We start from the raw sequence: 22068 nt of genomic DNA, 5'->3' as shown, positions 1-22068 counted from the left end.
CTACAAGTAAACCTGCACTCAGAGATCTGAGTGTCCTATTAGAACATATGGTATCAGGTCCTGCAGATACAATGGAGCTAGTCCACGTAGAGCCTTGTAGGTTAGAAGAAGGATCTTGAAGTGTATTTTTGAGCTCACTGGGAGCCAGTGAAGAGACGCTAGAACAGGAGAGATGTGATCCCTTTGGCTGATTCCTGTCAGAACTTTAGCTGCTGCGTTCTGGATCAGCTGACTGTTGATGGAGTAATGTGGACACCCTGACTAGGGGTGGGAATTGATACGTTTTTATCAATATCAATGGCATTGTCAATTCTTCTTAGCAATCCAATTCCTTATCAATTCTTCCCTGAAGTTCCCTGAATGGCAAAAAAAAGTTGAAAGAAAAGAAATTCTACACCAGCGGGGCCCACACTTTTTTTGCTCGGAGGGTACTTTTTACAATGACCAAGTCAAAATGATCTACCTACTCTAATCCAAAAAAATGTGTATAATTGATTTCCATTTTAGGATATATGAACAGGATATTAAACAAGTTAAAATAATCAAGGAAGAAATCTTAAAATTACACATCTTAAAAAAAAAATAACAATATGTACAAACAAATTATAAACGTACCCAGTCAAGTCTGTGTATCATGGGGCAGGCTATGGGCATTAAGTGAAGACACTGCTAAATGGATGATAATAAAAGGCTATTAAAAAATAACAATCCCTGTTTTCACCGTGTTTTAACTGACTCCACCTAGTGGACGCACAGATAACTCCATCATGAATGCTCCAAAAATTGTCATTTTCTTTCCACGTTATACAGACCCAACCCTGAACATGTGTGCATCCTTACAGTTCTCTGGACAGCACAACCTACTGGAAACAGGAAGTTACTGCTTTCTCACATTTTGTTCATATATTCACAGATGTTATATACAGACATCGCTCTGCTTATGTTTTTGACGCTTTTTCCCTTCCTTGGCTGCATCATCACAGCTTGGGCCAGCTGCGACTTCCGTGGGTTGCGCAGAGTGCAAGAGCCTATTCATTACTGCTTGCAGCTTTAATTGATCTTGCTTTTGGACTGAACCCAACACAACACTCCTTTGCACCTTTGCCCTTCTGGACTGATAACCTGTACATTAAATCTTCGTTTTTGCACCACAAATCTGATCTGCATTTTGAGTTCAAACCTTAAGTAATCCTGACACTACTAGACCTTGCCTTGACTTTGGACCTGTGAAACAATGTGCTTTTGATACAGAATTTTAACAAACACACTGTCATGCAGCCTGTCACAGTTTTCAAGTTTAATGTTCAAAATATGAAAAAACAAAACAAAACAAAACAATAAAATGTTTTGTTGTCACATGCAGACTATGATTTGGCACAAACATCCCCCACAGTCTACCTTTATAAGCAAAGACATTGAGGCACTTACACTGACTGCCAGAAAGCCAGTAAAGGACACCAAGGACATATCCGCACAGATCAGGGGCTTCAGTAACTCTCAGCTTTCCAGAAACTAAAATCAGAAAGGAATACATTTCTCCAGACCTATGGAAGTGTTTCCCATGCAGGGAGATAGAGTTTCAGCTGAAATGGAGATTACAGATTTTTCTCCACGGCATCTGGCACAGACAGCCCAGGTGTTATTTTCTTTTATTTAGACAAATCCAAATAAAAGGCATATAAAGTAATACATAAGTATTTTCAATGGACATACATTCAAAAAATGTAGGAATGTTTTACCTTTCTGTTTGTCAGAAAGCCTAACATTTGTATATACAAAAATTACCATTGTTAATATTCTAATACAAAAGAGATTATTCTTCTCGCATGTGTCTTTAATTGCTAACATGTCCTGAACTAAATGGTTTGTACAAAGATATACATTCATTTGCCTTCACATCTGCCAAATCTATCATACCAAGGTCACAAAAAGTAAAAATGATAACTCTTTCAAATCATCACTGAGGTGTTTTTCACATTAAGTCAGAGGCAAATCATGGTCACATGTCATGAATACATTTACATGAACACAAAGAAAACTATTTCTTTTTCAAGGTTGCCTCATAAGTAAAAATTAAAAGTAAAAATAAAAAAATAAACATAATCATTAGCTTTAAAAAACAAAGCCAGTAAAATTTGGTTGCCAGACCTTTAGGGCCTGTAGCCCATCTAACAGCTTCCTTCACAAAACTCTTCCATCACATGACACATCTAGAAGAGGGAACCATCAATGTGTGGAATAGTCTTGCAAAGTGTTGCAGGCACACTTGCTTATTTTTTACAAAACTATGACAAATGGCATCACATACTTTTTTCATCCATTTTTTAGTGTTTTAAGAGAAGTTTCTAACCTTTACTGGTTGAAACTAACCCTACTCTAGTCAGGTTATATCACCTAAAAAGGGTAAATAATATTTTTCAAGTAATTATGCCCTTTCACACTAGCTTGATGGACCATGCTGGCATAATTCAGTTAAATAACTAAGACCAACATCTGCGTGTCAGCAAGCAAGATGCAACGGGGCAACATTTGCATCGCTGTGGTAACGTCACAGCCCCCACAAGTTACCTCTTCTCCTCTATCTGGCTGGCTATAAGGAAGGTTCTCCCTTATGAGCTGGCAACTGCTCAAAGTTTCTTCCTGTTAAAAGGGAGTTTTTCTTGCCACTGTTGATCTTAAGGGGGTTCATTATACAGTAAAATGTATGCAAATACCTATATACAGAGGTACATGGATTTAATGCTGTACTCAACTTTAATGTTTTGGTAAAACACTTGTTAGATCTTTTGTAGTTAAGCAACATCTGTAATGGTAGGTTTACCTCTTGCTTTCAGGTGGTGAGTGGGAAAATGACATTTATATTTCTAATCTCAGTCCAATAAGAATAAATAAGGATAAAAAAAACAATGAAAATACTCTTTACCTTACCTACAGCAAAAGTTCAGCCAAAAAAAACAAAAAAAAGACAACTACAATTATTATTGCTATCACTGTATCACAGAAAGAATACACTCTGTGGCACAGTGATAGCACTGACAGAATACATCACAACATGAGAAGTTCTTACATATAGTATTGTTCAGACTGCTGAGTTTTATCATGTGGATGACGTGAGTTTAAATTTTTACTAATTTGGTTAGTTATTGCCCAATATGCCATGGTATGAATCATCTTATATGCTTTGAGGGAGGTATCACTTTATATAATTTCATATACCAGATGACAAACCCCAGTCACTGGAAGGTTGTTTCTCTTGAGCTTGCAAAGCATTAGTTGTTTTTTGTACAACACGCAGCTGACCATAACAAATAATACAGTTGCTAAGTGTAGTAAAACTGGATAAGATGCAATACTGACTGCATTGCATACAAGAACCCTGAATGGCTGATGACATGCCATGTTGTTTTTTGCCTTTAATCTGTCACCCATCTGTAGTTTTTGCATTGGTGGCCTGCAACTGGCAGGACAAAGTTCCCTGCCCCACAGGTAACAGTGTTTCATACTTTAAAATATGGTCAAATATGGTTAAACAACAAATGTTGTCAAGGACAATTCTTCGCAACCTTTCTGAGTTTCACTGACAGTGATGAGATCCTCTCTCCTTTAAACAATCTAATTGTAGCAGACTCTAGTCAGCCACTCCATCCCCTCGGAAAACCTACAGTTAAAAAAAGTGTTAAATCTATTATAATACTGTCATTTTACAGCCAATGACATTTTTCTCTTCTTTATTATCAACTATCATGCCACAATAGCCTGGTTACCATTTACTCTACAAAAATGTTCTCCATGAAATTGGTCTGTTCCACTTGGTACAAACCCTATTGCACCAACCATAACTGTGCATGTAAAATAATATTTGCAGAATTGCTAATTTTTATTAGTTTTATTATTTTTCTACAGTTTTCTCTAAAAAGAGTCATTCACAGGCGTACCTACTACAATGCACACTGTTTTGGTTATGTTTTGATGCCTTTGTTGCTTGCTTCATTTCTCTTTGTCTATCTAAATGCATCAGGGGGAGTTTATTCTGTATCTGTTGGTACTGCCCCCTGGAAATCATAATCAAATCCACAGAGACCAGTGGCCTTGCATAAAATAGAAAAAGAATTACTGGCCAGCCTAATAAAAAATACAAAAATAATAAAATAAAAATAAAATAAAAACAAAATGCCAAACAGTATTAAAACCTGTATAAAATGTCTTGCAGTAAAAAGTGACTGATATCCAGCAACTTCAAAATTTCAACATTGTGTAGTTGATAGCTGATGAAACATCAGTAACATCTAAAGTATAACTCACCTTCGTCCAAAAATCTAAGCTTCCCTTTTACTTTACATATCAACTGTTAAATATTGCTAGTCCACTGTAGGTAACAAAAGGCAAAAAGAACAAACACAATTTACCCTAAGTAAGTATTTAAAAACAACTCTGGCTACATACTGCCATTTACACAAATGCCTAAACTATAAGGTTTGACATGCCACCATGTTTAAGTCAGATTCTTAGTCAACAGAAAACAATTTCAACCTGTTACTTTGACCTGCAGAGTCCTTCCATACAAAAATTTGTTAAGAAAAAAAAGGTTCACCTCCCAGCAGCATATACTTCTACTAAGGGGAAAAGCATACACACAATGTATGTGTAACATGTAGCAGCTAGAAATGTAATAACTCCCCAATAGGTTAATACCATAACAGCTAACAAGGGAAAGAAAACAAAATCTTGTTTATGTGTAAGTAAATTAACATTAATACATACTATTGCACATGATCACAAATTATAATGCTGCAAAAGTATAGTTATTATACCAATCTACCCATGACTGCAGGACGTATAAAAATCAACTGTAGGATGTATCCGGGCACCCAATTTTATCACTCCAGCTTTCTAAAGAAACTTTTTAAACCGTTAATTGCAGTTTAGGGAGGAACTCTTTGGCTTGATTTGATCATTATTATTTCCACCCCACACCAGCAGGTCGAGGTATCTAAAAATGAAATAGTAAGCAGGAATTATCTGCTTAAGAGATATTGTACCCCAGTGACAGCTATGACTTGGCAAACCTCTACCTGATTAATAAAGAAATGTTTACATAGAGTATGAAGGTGAATGAATAAACCAGACCAAACCTAGCTTAAAAAAACTAATATTATATTAAAACAGCAAGGACATTGCTTTTTGACATCAATGTGATGAAATGTCTTGTTCAAGATAAAATTATATATTTTCTAAGAATACCTAAATACCTAAAATCCTACTATAAAAACTATACAATAATAGAAGCAATCTTCAATACTGGCAGTAGTACAATCGAGCAAACTGACTCTGAAAGTCATTTCTGATCATGATTTAGGGCAACAATTTCACTGCTTGTACTGCAAAATAACAACAAATGGATACTATTGTGATTTGTATGTAATAGAGAGCCTTGTATGAGGATTTAAGGGCTATGTCTCTTATTAGGCAGTTATACATTATTGGCTCTAACATGAGCAAAAACAATCTCTACCAAGGAGGGGAAGATGGCAGGACCTGTGTTAGAAAAGGCATACTCTCCATAGGTCTCATGGGAATATTAAGTGGGCCAGTTATATTCATGGGCATCGGAGTGGTAATAGCTACTGGGTGGGCAATATTCATGTGTGATGTTGTAGGGATGTTGACAGAGGCCAGGTTCACAGGGCCAGTGATGGTGACAGGGTGCTGTAAGTTAACAGGTGATGAAACGTTGACTGTGCTAGTGGCAATGTTCATTTGAGCGGCAATGGTGACAGGGTTGCTGGTATTACTACCACAACTTAAGGCTGAAGTAATCGCTGCAGACTCAGTAACTGGCGTTGTAGTGGTGGTGTTGTTGTGCGCGTTGTTGGCATCTGTATTAAAAGAGAAGAGAGAAAAAAGACAGAAAGACAAATTTAGTGCTGGTCAAAATGTAGAAATATACTACCCGTCCAAAACAAGGAGAGCCAACAGCCCTCTGACCTCCGTGGCCGTTTAGTTGGGTAACTGAAAGTTCAATGTATCATTAATACATGATGTCAACTGTGGTAATATTGTTGAAGAAACCTACCTTTGTGAGAGTAGTCAATAAGGACTTGGAAGGAGTTATTTAAAATCTCTCCTACCGTCAACTCACCTGAGGGGTAAATTCAAAAAGCAGGATCAATAGACTAGCTAGTTTAATTGTTCTACTTTCATTTTATTAGTAACACAGTAACAAAACACTTTTTTTTCTGTGTATGCCTTAAGATGGACGCACACTACCGTGCAGCACTTCCAATTTGAAAAATTCTGAAGAGTTTGTTAATGTTTTGTTGTGCTAAAGCTGGTAAAAATAAACAAAAAAAACAAAAAACAAAAAAAAAATTTAACTGGTATTATGAAGAGTGAGCAGCTTGACATACACCTAATAAATTTGGTCAAAGTGAAACCAGAAATAACAGTAGTGTAATACAAGATGACCTGTGGTGAACGATGGGTAGTGTGCATCAAGCTAAAGTATCATGCTCCAGTTTGAAGTTTTTTGACATTTAAATGATCTACTGATCCTGCTTCATGAAATTAACCTAATCAGCAAAACTCTTCACAACTGAGGTACCTTGCAGGGAGTCCTAAGAGGGAAAACGGTTCTGTACTAGAAAGACAGGAATAATGTGAGAAAATACTGGCCACTTTTTTTGTTTTGAAGATTTGCATGGGGTATGATTGGGCTTCTGCTACTACTGACAACTACTAATTACCTTTTTGTGGCCCTGATCGGTTCCACTGCCAGTCACTTACGCCTAGTTAGAAATACAGACACATGTGGTTATACAGGGAGTAGCAGTGCTATCATCATATTCCTCATTGCTTTGAATATTTTTGCCAAATAACACTTACGCAACTACTATGTAGTGGAACTTTTCACATTTTTTGTTTGTAAGATTTTGGTTGTCATTTCATTCAATGTTTACTACCACACCAGATGGATATAGAAGAGAAAAAATACAGAAGAAAGATGACACCTATATTATACCATATTATATAACAAAATACCATAAACACAGATATAATCCTTACATTTATATGTAACATCAGTAGTAGTTTTCATTGCAGTTGATTTTGCCATAATTGAAAACTGAGTTTGACATAAAAAAATGATCTAGACATATTGAGTCAGACTTTTGGCCCTGATCTATCGTAGGGCCATATATCAAGTGATAGGGTTGTGGAAACATGAGTGACAGCATGACAATGAAGGCTGAGGGCTTCTCAGAGTCATGTGCCTTTTGGAAATGGTGGTAACGTTTAAGTTGACTCACCTTTGTAACATGTGGACATACATAAAGAGTAAAAAAAAGTTTATGATCAAATTTGCCAAAGCTGAAAATTAAGCATAAAGCTAGCCGAGTGTCTGCTTAAGTTTTTCACCTCTTTTGTGTCATCTGGCTCATCTGAGGCTCTGGGCCTCAACTGAATAATTATGTAAGGTGAACTTAAGTGTCCAGAAAGGTGCCAACAAATGCAATGCATTATTTTCATTCATTAACCCAGGGGTGGCCACACTTTTTCGGCTTGCGAGCTACTTTTTACAATGACCAAATTAAAAATGAAAATGTGTAGTTAAATTACATTTTTCAGTACAAACATCATAAAAGACCCAGTCAGCTCTGTGTGTCATGGGGCAGGCTGTGGGCATAAGTGAAGAGAGAGGCTGCTAAATGGATGATAAATAAAGGCAATAAAACAATTACAATCCCTATTTTTACTGTGTTTTAAAACTAGCTGACAGCAAGCAAAGTCTTCCTACTTCATCCATTTTCAACCACTGTTCCTACTTTAGGTTATTGTTAATCAGCCTGTCATTGACGGACGGACTTATGTTAGCAGATGCTAGCTAACAAGTTAGCTAACTAACGAGCCAGAGCACAGGCATCATGATCGAAGAACATTAAAACACAGCGCGCAGCATCCAGTCTCAACTGGCATCAGGGTCCTCTGTCTCTCTGCCTTTGTTTGTTGACAGGGCCCGTAAAATTTGCCCCAAAGGTCTTGTATTTCCGGTAAGAGCTCTCACTCCTTTGATCATTCACGCTACTACATACTAGGGGTAGGACGGTTCAGGAAAAACATCCGAACCGTTCGGTACACGTGTTTCGGTTGGGTCGAGTGTTCTTTTCGGTTCTGGACATGCGCATCAAGTAATGCAGGGAGGCATTTTTACCACGGCATGGAGACAAGTGTCGACAACTTGGCGTCTCTCTCGTTACATTTGGCGGCTTTCGAAACCTTCTTTTTTGGTCAAAAGCAACTAGTGACTCTCTCTGGTGACTGACGTGAAAGCACATATTCTGCAGTCAGGCTACTCTCCTCGACAAGCGGCGACCGTGAGCTGCTCCCCCGCCTCAACGCACTCACAGACGGTCAGTCTGTCAGCTGCCACAGGTCCCGTCATGGCTTAAGCTGGATCCATACTCCGCGAGAACAGAGAACTCCCTCCCCCCTGCAGACGTTACGCCCACAAAATGACGTCATTTTTTTTTTTTATCTCGGACCGCCCGATCTAACCATGCTGTGATTGGTCGGAATTTATTGTGGCCGTGATGAACGTGGAGAAGCGCAAGAGTCTTCAGATGCAGAACACACTGACAGAAGGAGGAAGCACAGATGAGCAGCTGACAAACAGCTCCTGGAAGGAGAAACATGGCGCACAGAGGAGAGTGTCTGTCCAAAAGGTGGCGATAAAAACTAATCCCAGTATTGATCAGACAGATCAGCAGCGCTGAATTGTAAAGCACAACCATGCAGACAGAAATGACATGCTGCCGTGCGAATAAAATAAATAACATGAGCTGTTCAGTTTGTTTAATAAAAGAACAAGGTGTAGACCTGTTCTATGGGAAAGGTTATTTTAAATGGCTTGTGATTTTGTGCTCATCTATGGTATTTCCAGAGTGTTAAAAGTCCTCAACAATGTGAACCAAACCGAACTGAAAACTGTGACCTCAGAACCATGATACGAACCGAACCGTTCCACCCCTACTAATTTGAACTAAATTATTTAGTTTAAATTATTAACAAAACATACACAACAAAACTCAACAACTTTATAGTGCTTAGTATGTTTTATTCAGGCTGTAATATGTGCAATGTGTGGAAAACGAACAGGCCTGAGGGACAATACGTTGTCTCACGACTTCACTCTGGGAAATCCGCTAGCGACTGAATTCTACTTTTCTCTGATTCCAGTGCTTGTTTGCCATTTTTTCAAAGTTCCACCAATCATCATGTAGAAGCCTAGCGTCTTGCCCCCGGTAAGCCCACTTTCCATTCACCTTCAGAGATGCTCAGCGTTTGAGGAAATTACGATTTTCTGCATTTATCCATTCAACACATGGTCTTACTGCATTCAAAATAAGAGCATCAGACGTTGGACGTCCAACTGTGCACTCAAAATCATTGGAGAATGCAATAAAATGTATTACTATTTATAAACAGTTTGATAGACTTAGTCATTAAGGTAAAAAAAATGCTTTTAACGGTGCATATTTGACCATTTATTGTGTGAAATGTTAGAGGAAGCTAAAGCTTGTTCCACACTCCACGAAAACAAAGAACTTTCTTCTCGCTCATAAGGTGGCAAGAACAACAACAACGTTCGTTTCAGCACAGAGTTTTCACACTCCCCGAGAAGCGTGTGTGCAGGACTACTCATACAGCCCCCCCACTGCAGTGCACGTCACACACAAAAGGTTGACAATGCAATTGTATTGCAAATTATGTGCGCAGTCGTGGTTACCTAGCCTAATGAGCCGATAATGCTCAGGGAGTGGGTGTGAATACTTCCAGATCATAGATCCATGGAGGCCTTGGTGATTGGATAGATATTGATGATGACTTCAATCTCAAAAAGGAGTGTGTGAAGAGCGTTTTCATCCAGGTTTTGTACCTTAAAGGTTGAATAAAGGACTTTTGGATTTCTTTCTGCATCTATGATATTATTGATCTGTTGAAGTTGGACAAAATTGAGGTCATCGTTTTTGGCCCAAAACATCTCAGAACTATATTATCTGATAACATTCTCTCTCTGGATGGCATTACTTTGGCCTCCATATGACGTTAATTACTCATACTAAACAGGTCTTTAAAGACCCCCTTCTTTCACCTCTGTAATATTGCAAAGATCAGGAGCATCCTCGCTCAAGAGTGATGCTGAAAAACTCATCCATGCTTTTGTTACTTGTTACTGACTGAACTACTGCAACTCACTATTGTCAGGATGACCACATTACTCTATTAACAGCCTGCAGCTGATCCAGAATGCAGCAGCTAGAGTTCTGACAGGAATCACTAAGGCCCCGTTCTGGAGAAAGTCATTCCAGCTAGAGCGAGTAGGATTGAGCCCAGACAGCCTTTAAGCTGGATGCGTTCAGACCTATTTTCAAATCTGGCTAGCACACAGTTGTGTCCGCACTCAATCCGGCTTCATCCAGCGTGTTTGCTGTTCTCCAAACCACTAGGTGGCGCCTAGTGGTTAAGCCTTAAGCAGGATTCGGCCGCATCCAGATCAATCCAGATGTGTTTTTTTCCGAGTGTGAACACCTCGAATCTGGCTGTATCCAGTTTGATTTCAATCATACTGTAAGTATGATTGGCTCAAATGTGGCTCAGGTGTGAACGCAAATGTGGCGAGCGAATCCGGCTAGCAACATGCTACTTCCGGTTAGCAATGTGCTACTTCCGGTTCACGGGGCGCGACACGGGACAAAAAAACGCACGACGCATGCGCACACACGGTCCTACCGCAGCGTGAATGGACTCTGTATATTACGAGGCGCCACCTAGTGGTTTGGAGGAGGGCTCAATCCTAAACGGAGCCTAAAAGGGATCTTGGCCCACTGTACCAGCAAGTACCAAACAAGTAAATAATTTCTGGTCTTCAGAAAACTAGGTAATTTAAGTGGTTTACATAAGTTTTCTTTCCACTGTATTTTTAATAACTAAACTCAATAAAAATCAATGGCTATGACCTCAATGTTGATCAAAAATCATTTTGATTATTATTTTTCAATAATTAATTTTTCAAACTTTTGCTTTTAGGGGGAAATAGTGAGCAGACTTGTACGAAGACATGACAAAGAGATGTGGGGCTTACCTTTATTGTTACATTGGTTGCTGAAGCTGGCCTGGCCATGTGTCTTGAGGTGACTTGTGATGTAGGCTGCACTTAGCATTTTGCCACAAATGTTGCAGGTCACTTTGCCTTCATGCCTGACCATGTGGGAGCGCAGACGGTCTTTGGTAGCAAAGGCAGATGTGCAAGCCTGAGAAAGTTAACAAGTACAAGTGTTGGTTTAAATGGAACACCTGCAGAAACAATATCTTTGAATCAATCTTTTTTTTTTTGAATAGTTGAAATGTGAATTTTATGGATTTCATGGTTTCTAGTTTATTGATGAACCAGACTCTTTTATTTCACAGATATGGCTCTCCAAGGAATCTCAGATGACTCTGCCATGGTAGGCTGTACTAGCAGAGCTTTGGAGGCGGAGTATATGAGTGTGGTGGATAGCTTTGTGGAGTGGTGTGGACAAAACCACCTGCAGCTCAATGTCATAAAAAAAGAACTGGTGATGGACTTCAGGAAGCACAGGATACTACCAAACCTGGAAGTTTTAATAACTGTACTCAGCTACAAAGTTCTGACATAATGTAAAATTGTCTAGTGTTACATTTCTCGAGATTCTCCACAACCACTTCTCTCTGCCTTTAACAAAGACTTTCTGCTGCACCACCTCTCTGACCCTCATGGCCCTGGTGGCTCACCTGACCAACACTCACACTTTGTTCTATGTATCAGAAGAACATCCACTATAGAACCAGCTTCCAATTTGGGTTTAAGAGAACAGGCTTAAACCTTTCCGTTTAGCAAGGCGTAGTGTGTAGAGAATTTAGGTATTGATACAGTCAATTGTTGATATAGCTACAGCCAGAATAGGGCCGATAAACTCTTAACTTATCCGCTGAGCAGATCCCTGTCCCCTCATAAAATTCCATTTTTAATCGTTTCAGGAGTTACAAATGTGACATCGATGTTGACCAAAATGCAACAGCACATCAAACATCCTTTTTTGTGTGGGAAATTAATTTATTGTGAGACCAAATTGCAGAAAAGAAAAAAAAAACATGATCACAACTTAAAACACTGGGGGTTTGAAAACAGATCAATAAAGTGCATAATTTAGAATTTTCCAGATGTCAGGTAGTTTATATATTGATTGTGTAAAACAGTCCTGCAGTGATTGTGTCTGTTTCTTAACCCCATCTTGGAAGTTATTTTATTAATATTGCTGTTTCTGTCTGTCATTGCCACACAGAAGCCACACAAGGCTTTTGTGGATGTTAGGCTATCACAAATTAACTGTGGAATTGATCTAACAGCCTACGTTTATTGGATAATGTCAGCACTATACTATTTACTCTTACAAACAGGTTGAATCAGAAATCAACAGGATATAGTGTTTGTATCTGAAATGAATAAACCGACAGAACAATTAAAAACTGAATTTTGTGGAAGAAGAAATCCTGATGTTAATTTCCTGGTTCTCAAACAAATGGGTCTTGAAGAGACATGCCTATGTTTTATCTATACACTGGGTTTAGGAATTCCACCAGCAGCTGTAACACAGCTTATTTGCATCTCGCTATTCTGACAATTCTAGTGCTAAAGGTAACACTTATATGTAACCTATTAAATATTCAGAGTGTTGAAATATAGTCCTTAGTTTTAGTTTTTAGACCATTACAAAGCCTATATTTAGAATAAAAAACAAAACAAGATGCAGAGGAGACAGATGTAACACTTACCGTTACTTGGCACTTAAATGGTCTCTCTGAGGAATGGACATGTTTTACATGACAGCTTAGATGATCAGGTCTGCAGAGTGAAATAAGAGACAAAGCAGTTTAGGACTGAGGTAAATTCTGCAGAAAAAAAAGTTATGACAGGTTTCAGTCAAGATACAGACTGGTAGCTATGTCTCTATACTCACGCTTTTATGTATGTGAAGAAGAGGTACTCAATGATCAAGTGTATGTCAGTAGCCTGGCCTTGTCAACATTAGGGGCGACAAGCGTACCGATAAAAATAATCCTATGCCAATCCAGTCAGAGAGGCTATGCTTTAGAGGGCGCTATGGAGGGATTTTTTCAAAACAACAACAAAACAAAAAAACCCCCGGCAAATTACAAAATATTTCGCGTGAACAAACACGCGAACAAACTTTGGTGAGTTTTTGAGCATGTCGAGGCCAGATCAATTGGATGAAGTATGGGATGAAATTTTTGACGGTCAGAAATCATCAAAAATGACTACAAAATTCAAGATTGTAGACTTCCTGCTGTCTGATCCTAGATCCTACAAAACTAGAGGTCATTTTTGGCAATTTGTGACCCTCCTACAAAACCTTTTATAACATCCAATTTATCCGAAATTCATTGTGTCCACTCAGGACACCTTAGGCAACATTTAGAAACTAAACACCATCTCAGCTCTGGCTTGTCCTCTAAACCACAGAAGTTGTGTTCTTCTAAGGGACAACTACAGCGTGTGAGTGAATACTAACCCAAAACCCTTTTTCAGTAGCACTGTTTCAACGGGGGCTGAAAGGGCTATAGTTAATGAAGAGAATGATGACAAATTGTGCACCTCTGTGAAATGTTGAGAAGATATAGACCGCACAAATCTAGGTAATCAGTAATAATGTCCACATACCTGGAGAATCCCTTCCCACAGACGGAACAGATGTAAGGCTTGTGAACTCCACCATCATGAGAGCGGACATGGTATGCCATGCGATCCTTCCTCTTAAACCTCTGATGACAGATTGGACACTCAAATGGCTTCTCGTCAGAATGAGACAGTTTGTGGCGGTTGAGGTGGTACACATCCCTAAAGGCCTTACCACACATGTCACAGCCATGATTTTTTTTTACTGGCTTGGGGGGCTTCTTAAGAATGCTTTGCTGCTGTTGGTGTTGCATTGGTGTCATAACACTAGCACTTGTAGCTGTTGATGTAGTGGCTGTGGTCAGAATACTAGCAATAGTAGTAATATATGAGGGATTTCCACTATTCTCACGTTGTACAGTGGATATAAGAGGCACCATGGTAGGAGCAGTTTGTGTCTTCTTGGGCCGTGAAACCATCTTAATGCCAGTGTGGCAAGACTCATGCCGTCGCAGGTGGTAGCTGTCCCGGAACGCCTTGTTGCAGTAGCAGCAGATAAATGGTGTCTTTGATTTAGGTTCCTTCTTGACCACAGCAGCTGGAGGACCTCCCCCTCTTCCCACAGGCCCACTGGCCAAATTGTCTTTAAGAATTTCTGCAGCACTGACAGGTGGTTTCTGGTCCAAAGGGATGGGCAGCACTGGTTTCTGATCAGGTGGTTCTGTCCCACAGTTGAGCAAAGGCAAGAGGCTGTTTCCAGCTACTTGGTGCTGGTGATGCAAAGCCTCATTGGCCTGCTGTAAAGAAAACAATGGAGCTATTTAAAATTGTAATAACATTCTTACAATACATGTCAAAACAAAAATGTATTACAAAAGAAAAACTGAAATATTACATGGTCCTAAGTATTCAGAGCCTTTGCTGTGACACTCATATACTGAACTCAGTTGCTGTCCATTTCTTCTGATCACCCTTGAGATGGTTCTACACCTTCATTTGAGTCCAGCTGCATTTGATGATACCGATTGGTCTTGATGAGGAAAGCCACACACCTGTCTATATAAGACCTTACAGCTCACAATGCATGTTAGAGCATATGAGGATCATGAGGTCAGAGACAGAATTGTGGCACAGATCTGGCCAAGGTTACAAAAACATTTCTGCTGCACTTAAGGTTTCTAAAAGCTCAGTGGCCTCCATAATCCTTAAATGGAAGACATTTGGGATGACCAGAACCCTGTCTGGCCGAACTGAGCTATCGGGGGAGGGGGGAGAAGGGCCTTTGTGAGAGAGGTAAAGAAGAGAGATGCAGTCAGGAGATGGGAGAAAGTTGTAGAAAGTTGTAGAAAGGCAACCATGGCCTACAGACAATGACTTAAACAATAAAATCACCAAACAGGTTCAGCCCTGGACACCTGAGACTGAGGGCACACTACAGGACTGTTTTACTGCTACAGACTGGGATGTGTTTAAAGTAGGGATGCACTGAATTTTTGGCCACCGAAAAGTTTTGGTCAGCGAAACAACAAAGGCTGGGCGATATGGCCTTTTACTAATATCTCAATATTTTTAGGCCATGTCATGATACACAGTATATCTCAATATTTTTTTGAGGGCTGGGTAGGCTTGTGCAAAATCGTATCGTGTGCAATTAATCGTCAGAAAAACTGTCATCGATTAATATTTGCCACTTTATTTGCCGGCGATTAGTGCCTCGTCATGATGACACATTTTTGTGTGCGGCGTACTCTCACCATCACCCGCGCACATGTGAGCCCACAATAACAATAATGGTGGAAGGCAGTGGTAATCAGTTAGATGATGCGGAGCAGCACGTTCCTAACATAAATTCAACGTCTGTCACCATAAGCCGGAGCACGAAGAAAGCCGAAGAAAGCGCAACGAGGACACAACGCTGGCTACAGCGGTATATAGTGCCGTGACATGCATTAGGTGAAGCGTGGAGCATTGGTTGTTGCCATAGTAACTGAATTTTTGCTCGTATCAAATGAATAAACTCCGATCTTTATTTACGGACTCCACAGCAAGATAGGAAACATTACAACAGCGAAGTCTCCTCCAGCAGATATTGGAAAGAATTCCACTCAGCCGAGAATCCGCGATATGTTTAGTTATTGTGCTGCTTACGACCAAACTAAGCACTGGAAGAACGTAACATAGGTTGATTTGCACAGACACACATTTAAATGTGAAATTGTCTGGTTTGTTTATTTGTTTGTTTTTTCTGCTGCTGTTCTACAGTCTGAGTGAAAACATGCACTAGTCTGTGACCAGTCACAGGTTCATTTGCGCAGACACATTTTTTAACTTGAAATAATCACTGATGTGACTTTTCTGAACTTATTTGTCTATTTGTCTGTTTAATTTTAATGTTGACATGCTTTGTGACCTTAAGATAAAAACATTTGAAGGACAAAGTTACTTTAAATGTTTGCTTCATTATTATTTTGAAGCAGTTTGTGCCTCAATATTATCAATACATATTTCCATGGCTGGTTGGTGCTGGTCACTAATCACCAGCTTAGCCTGTTAGAATGAAGTAGTTAACTTGACTGATGATTTGTCCGTATCATGCTAGAACACTGTGCCAATTTAGAGTCAAAAACATGTAAGTGCAATTGTCATCAATTAATCGTCAAATTAATCGTTATCGGCTAAATGCCACAATTAACCGTGATTAATTTTTTTTGCCAATATCGCCCAACCCTAGGGCTGGGTGATAAATCGTTTTTTATGGATTCATTTTGATTTTGATTTTAACTTTCACCACAGACTCACCCTGCTGTGCTCTCGTAGTTCAAAGTGGGCTCAGCCCTCCTCCGCCTGTATCCAACAACATGGCAGCCAGCAGAGAAGAGCTCACCCCTAAAAAAGGCAGTTTGGAAGTGGTTCAGTTTTGCGGCATCAGGGCCAGAAGCAAGTGTGCCTTTCAAAACTTTCTATTATCGATCATCACAGTGCTGCAAAGATCTTTGCCCACACACACATGTCCCACTCTCTCCTGATCACCAGCGTCACTGTGTGTGTATGCAGTAGCGTGAATAATCGAAGGAGTGAGAGCTTGTACCGTTAATACAAAATCTTTAAACAACATGAACATTTTTGGCCCATGACAACAAACTGCACAGACAGTTGAGTGCTGCGGGTTGAAAGACAGAGAACTGTTAGCCTAACGCTATGGATGCACCAAATATTTGGCCACCAAAAACACTCAGCCAAAACAGCATGTCATGATTTTTTTTAATTTTACAGAATGTTTATTTATGCACTGGCCCTATTTAAATAAAATGTGCACATAATGTACACATGAGTGGGGTCAAGCTAAGTTATTTTATTTTATATTGTGCATTGTTTGAATGTGCTAAATAAATATTTTCAGAATTTTGTAATTACTTTATTCTTTGAAACATTAATATTAAGTTGTGCATTTGCAATGCCTTGATTTTAGTGAGGTTAGTACACAGTTATAGCCATAAATGCAATGGTACTAATAATTGGCATAAGTCTTTTTTCAGTGTTTCGGTTTTTGGCCTTGCATTCCTCATTTTCGGTTTTGGCCAAGAATTTTCATTTTGGTGCATCCGTAGTCTGCGGTGTCTTTTCTTGCCCCATTTGAGCAGCTAACTAAAGAGGTCAGCTACTTTGATGTATCTGCAGCAGACGTTCTTCTTTTAACGGACCTCTGAGTGAAAACATTGAAAAGTACACCCCTAGAGTCTGTTTGCAAGCGTTTCGCTGAGATGTACTCAGATTCTCTGCACTTCATTGCGACGGTACTTGATCCGCATTATAAAGATCATACTTGGGCTGGGTGATATCAGTTAAACTCAATATCACAATTACTTGAAGCATTTGCTCAACAACAATTAATGAATGATTATTAGGGCCCGAGCACCGAATGGTGCAAGAGCTATTCTTGCAGTTTGGACTATAAGTTCGGGTCCGTATGGGATGGCTTCTGGGTCCAGACCTGGACTGTGGTCCACCATTTGGTGACCCCTGCTCTACATGGTTAAATGAAGAACGCCCATTTATAAGTATTGTTATTATCCTGCTAGAGCGGAGCATTGTCTGCCAGTATGATATCTGCATACAGCTAAAGTGTTCCTCCTGTAACAGATAGAATGAAAAGTCTGTCAGCTGGAGCTCAGCTTTAGAGAGAGAGGAGACTCAGGAGAAACTGAGGCAGAGAGGTGAGGAAGATGAGAGAAGAGAATACTGTAGTGTTATATATATATATATATATATATAAAATTTAAATCATTTTTAAGTCACACTGGCAGACAGATAAGTGAGGTGTGACAGCCAGAAAATACAGAGAGAAAGCAAACAGGGAAATAAGGAATGCTGTATTATCTTTAAATCTTCATTATGGATTTCTGACAGGCAGACTTGTTGCCTAGTTTGTCCATAATATGAATGAGTACTATCAGTACGTTTAAAATATTTTTTATTTAACTGTGTTCATTATACAAGGTCCAAATTCAGTTTAGCAAGATATGTGATCACTAAGTCGGTTCATATTTCCTGGAGATCGATTTTTTTGACCTCAGTATTTCTAAAACTTTGGCTACAGCCCTGCTAGGCCCATCAGGTAAACAGTAGATGTGGCTGCACATGATGAGAGAATGTGAAAAGAACTTCCGAGTTAAGACAGAAGTCAAGTTAAGGCCTGATCTGTGCAAAAATATATGGACAGTGATTAAAAATCTGTCTGATCTAAAAACTGTGATGCGGTGCACCTAACTTTTGTGCCGGTGCACCTAAGAAAAAAAGTTAGGCGCACCAGTGCAAAAAGTTAGTCTAGAGCAGGGGTGCCCACTACGTCGATCGCAATCGACCGGTCGATCGGAGGGGATGCGGGTTAGTGATGTGTTGCTCGCGACCGATTTGTTCGATATGAACGAATCTTTTATATGAATCAGGAGTAACAAGTTCCCTCAGTGAGTGATTCGTTCTCTTGCCACATGGCAGGCAGCCGCATAAACTCAGTTGGCAGGACAGGAAACGGGTATGATTCGTTCACGAGTCGTCCCCGGATCTTCGTTCTTTTGTCAAGTGACAGCCAGGCCACTCAGGCTGTGTGGCAACTGACCAGCAGCAAACAATCAAAACAAACAAGGAAATGAATGTCTGATATCTGACACTCCTTCATTTGTCAAGTGACACTCCGCACACGTTATTTATCCCTGAAATCATAATTAATTAGTGGTCTTTGGTTCTTGTTGATGTGTAGTGTTATTGTGTATATAATGTAAAACGCTTTTGAAAATGGTATGTTTTTGTGTTATACGCCATTAAATAATATAAATATAATACATTATCCAGTCATGAAATCATATTTAATCATTGTTTCTTTTAACCTTTTAAATTTGAATCATATTATTTTAATCATGTTAAACTTTAATAGTTCCTGTACTTCATCCACTCTGCTGCACATAATTGTGTTTATTTAATGATAAATATTTTTTAAGTTTACCAGTGTGTAAAAAGCAGTTCTCCTTCTTGTTTGTCGTTCACTTGTCACGTGATAGGCTGCTCTGGCTGCACAGATTTGTTCATCGTTCCCGTTCTCGGACATCGTACATTTGTCACGTTCACAGCTCATGCGTGGGAAGCAGTACACTCTCGTTCATTGTCATTTGACAGCTACCTAGTCTCTGTGGCGCTGTTAAACAACACTGGCAGGGAGGATGCAGGACAGAAGTCACTTTATTGCAGTGTGTATTTGCTCTCTTATGTTTTCACATGCTTTGAATAGCTTGTGGTAGTTGTGTATTATACTTTGTCAGCTGAAGCAAACCATGTTGTCTTCAGTATTTAGTGTTTGAGAACCGCAGCCACGGCTTGTTCAGTTCTTTCTAATCACGTCCCGGCAAGACTTCCAGTCACCATAGCAACACACAACGCTTCACACCTAATGAACGTCGCCGCTTGACCTACATCAATGCGCGGCACTATACTACAGAGGGACACGGCGCCACCGGCTGTAAAAATGAACGAAATGACTCAAAGATTTGTTCACGTTAGAGTTCGAGAGTAACTGAATTGAGTCAATACAAAGAGTTGAACCTCCCAACACTAGTGCGGGTCGATCGTGTGCCGGAGTGAGAGCTCTTACCGTTAATACAAGACCTTTGGGGTAGGTTTTTGGTTAACAAACCGGACAGACAGTTGAGTGCTGCAGGCGGAGAGACAGAGGACGGTAGCCTGATGCCAGTTCAGACTGGATGCTGCGCGCTGTGTTTTTATAATGTTCTTCAATCATGATGCCGGTGCTCTGGCTCATTAGTTAGCTAACTTGTTAGCTAGCGTCTGCTAACATAAATCTGTCCGTCAATGACGGGCTGATTAACATTAGACTAAAGTAGGAACAGCGATTGAAAATGGATGGATGGATGGATCAAGCGCTTTAGACAACTTCTGATTGTAAAATGCGCTATATAAATAAAACTGAACTGAATTGAAATGAAATTGAATAAAGTAGGAAGACTTTGCTTGCTGTCAGCTAGTTTTATAATTTTAAACACGGTAAAAATAGGGATTGTTATTTTTTCTTGCCTTTTATTATCCTCTATTTAGCAGCCTCTCTCTTCACTTAGTGCCCACAGCCTGCCCCATGACACACAGAGTTGACTGGGCACTTTTATAATATGTTTGTACTGAAAAATGTAATTTAACTACTCATTGTTATTTTTGATTTGATAAAGATGTGTAATTTTATTATTTCTGTGTTGATTATTATAACCTGTTTATATATACTGTTCATATATCGTAAAATGGAAATCAATTATATACACACGTGTATATACGTGGATAAGAGTACGTAGATCACTTTGACTTGGTCATTGTAAAAAGTAGCTCGCGAGCCGAAAAATTGTGGGCACCCCTGGTTAAGAGCCCTGCAAAGGGTTTGTCCAATTCCAAATTCCACTTTTTACTAGACAAATATTGGTTTCAAATATCAGTTATCAGTCTCCTAGCGCAGTAATAACTGATACTGGTAGCCCTAAAACCCATATCAGTCAACCCTTACCCCGTACCAGCACTTCATGTCAGTCAAGTCATGTGAGTGACAACTAAACTCGACTATTGCAACCACAATATTACAAAGGCCGCAATCAGATATTTTCCACAAATCATTCATCCCAAGACATTACCATCAAATTTCTGGTGCAATCTACACATAGCTGCCACTACATCATGTCTATGATGCCATCGTTAGTGGAGTCCTCAGCCTAGCAGATCTAACTTGGTTCAACCATATAAACCCATATGTCAATCAATGTCCCAAAAAGAATTATGACCTAAACATAAAGATGTGCTCTATTTTGAAAATGCAACCTCATTTTACATCTCATTAGCAGTACAAGGTATTTTATTAAATAAATAGTCCTTTCTGTTAACGGAATTCTGAACACAGCCTTTGCACAGCATCTGTTAGGGGCATATATTTTAAAATAAAACTCGTTTCCCTTTTCTTTGATTTATTTACGTGTTATAAAAGACCCATTAAGCTTCACAGTGTATAACGCAAAGAAGAGAGGGGTTCAAATTGACTGAACTTCAAATTCCAAATCTGGGGTAAAACGGACAATGTGGAGTCCTGGGTGTGCTCATGAAAAGTAACCTATTCACTACTCATGATACCCAACTTCACGTTAACTGGGCTGGCAGAAGAACTACCTGCTGCTTTGGTGTTCGCAATGAACCACACTTGTACGTACATAGGCACTAATTGCTGTGGTACTAACAAATATGTGTGCGGTTAGCTAAGCCGTTAGCCAATTAGCTTTACGTACGTAAATTATTAGCAGTGTAACAGACGACTAACTAGCTAATTTGCGGGAGCAATAGGATGAAAATAATCAATAGTGTTAAAACAAATTAGTTTCACTGTTTACGCTAACAGAGATAAACGACACAATATGATGTAATCCGCTGTTTGACGAATATAACCGATACCAAGAATGTGGCTTTGCATCTTTCGTTAAGCAGACATTGTCAGAAGAATCTGGGTACAGCACATTAGCTATTTGCTACGAGAATCCAGACAACGGAGCTACCAAGCAGGCTATCGCTAATACGTTAGTTTTGCTAGCGAGTATAAGTCGTTTTATTTATTCATAAAACCTATCTGTCTTTAACTCCTTACCCTGAATGAAAAACATTAACGTTTATTTAATTATAGTACTGTGGCACTTACTTGGAATAAAAATGTACTCCAGCTCGGTTCCATTGCAACAGGGGCTAAAATTGGCAGGAAACGAGTCTACAACAAAGCAACTAAACATGGCATCTACAACTTCCTGTTTCCCTCGGGCTGGACCAGATAC

At 39.4% G+C, this 22068-nt stretch overlaps 1 protein-coding gene across 4 annotated transcripts; it reads right to left on the bottom strand.

The window, feature by feature from the left end:
• Positions 1 to 3858: 3858 nt before the first annotated feature.
• Positions 3859 to 22044, bottom strand: LOC114444671 (vascular endothelial zinc finger 1-like). 4 transcript variants are annotated; one of them, XM_028419391.1, is made up of 7 exons: positions 21939 to 22044; positions 13757 to 14508; positions 12850 to 12919; positions 11138 to 11306; positions 6744 to 6785; positions 6074 to 6139; positions 3859 to 5876 (listed from the first exon to the last, which is right to left on the bottom strand). In XM_028419391.1, the coding sequence occupies exons 1-7, from the start codon at positions 21969 to 21971 to the stop codon at positions 5509 to 5511; spliced, it is 1500 nt and encodes a 499-aa protein (XP_028275192.1). In that variant the 5' UTR covers positions 21972 to 22044; the 3' UTR covers positions 3859 to 5508. The 4 variants fall into 4 exon arrangements, with proteins under 4 accessions (XP_028275192.1, XP_028275194.1, XP_028275193.1 ...); XM_028419393.1 differs by lacking the exon at positions 6074 to 6139; XM_028419392.1 differs by lacking the exon at positions 6744 to 6785.
• Positions 22045 to 22068: the final 24 nt, after the last annotated feature.

This window comes from Parambassis ranga, chromosome 13, assembly GCF_900634625.1.
Source record: "Parambassis ranga chromosome 13, fParRan2.1, whole genome shotgun sequence".
NCBI classification, from domain to species: domain Eukaryota; kingdom Metazoa; phylum Chordata; class Actinopteri; family Ambassidae; genus Parambassis; species Parambassis ranga.
Note: the sequence above shows the minus strand (reverse complement) of the source record. Positions and strands in the feature narration are given on the sequence as shown.

Bases quoted from the DNA above. Each gene is read 5' to 3' on its own strand.
- LOC114444671 (XM_028419391.1), bottom strand. From the start codon at position 21,971: ATGGAACCGAGCTGGAGTACATTTTTATTCCAA. The intron at 14,509-21,938 runs GTAAGTGCCACA...TTTTCTTTACAG, and splicing joins GGAGTACATTTTTATTCCAA to CAGGCCAATGAGGCTTTGCA. The intron at 6,786-11,137 runs GTAAGCCCCACA...ATTTCTAACTAG, and splicing joins CAACCAATGTAACAATAAAG to GCGTAAGTGACTGGCAGTGG.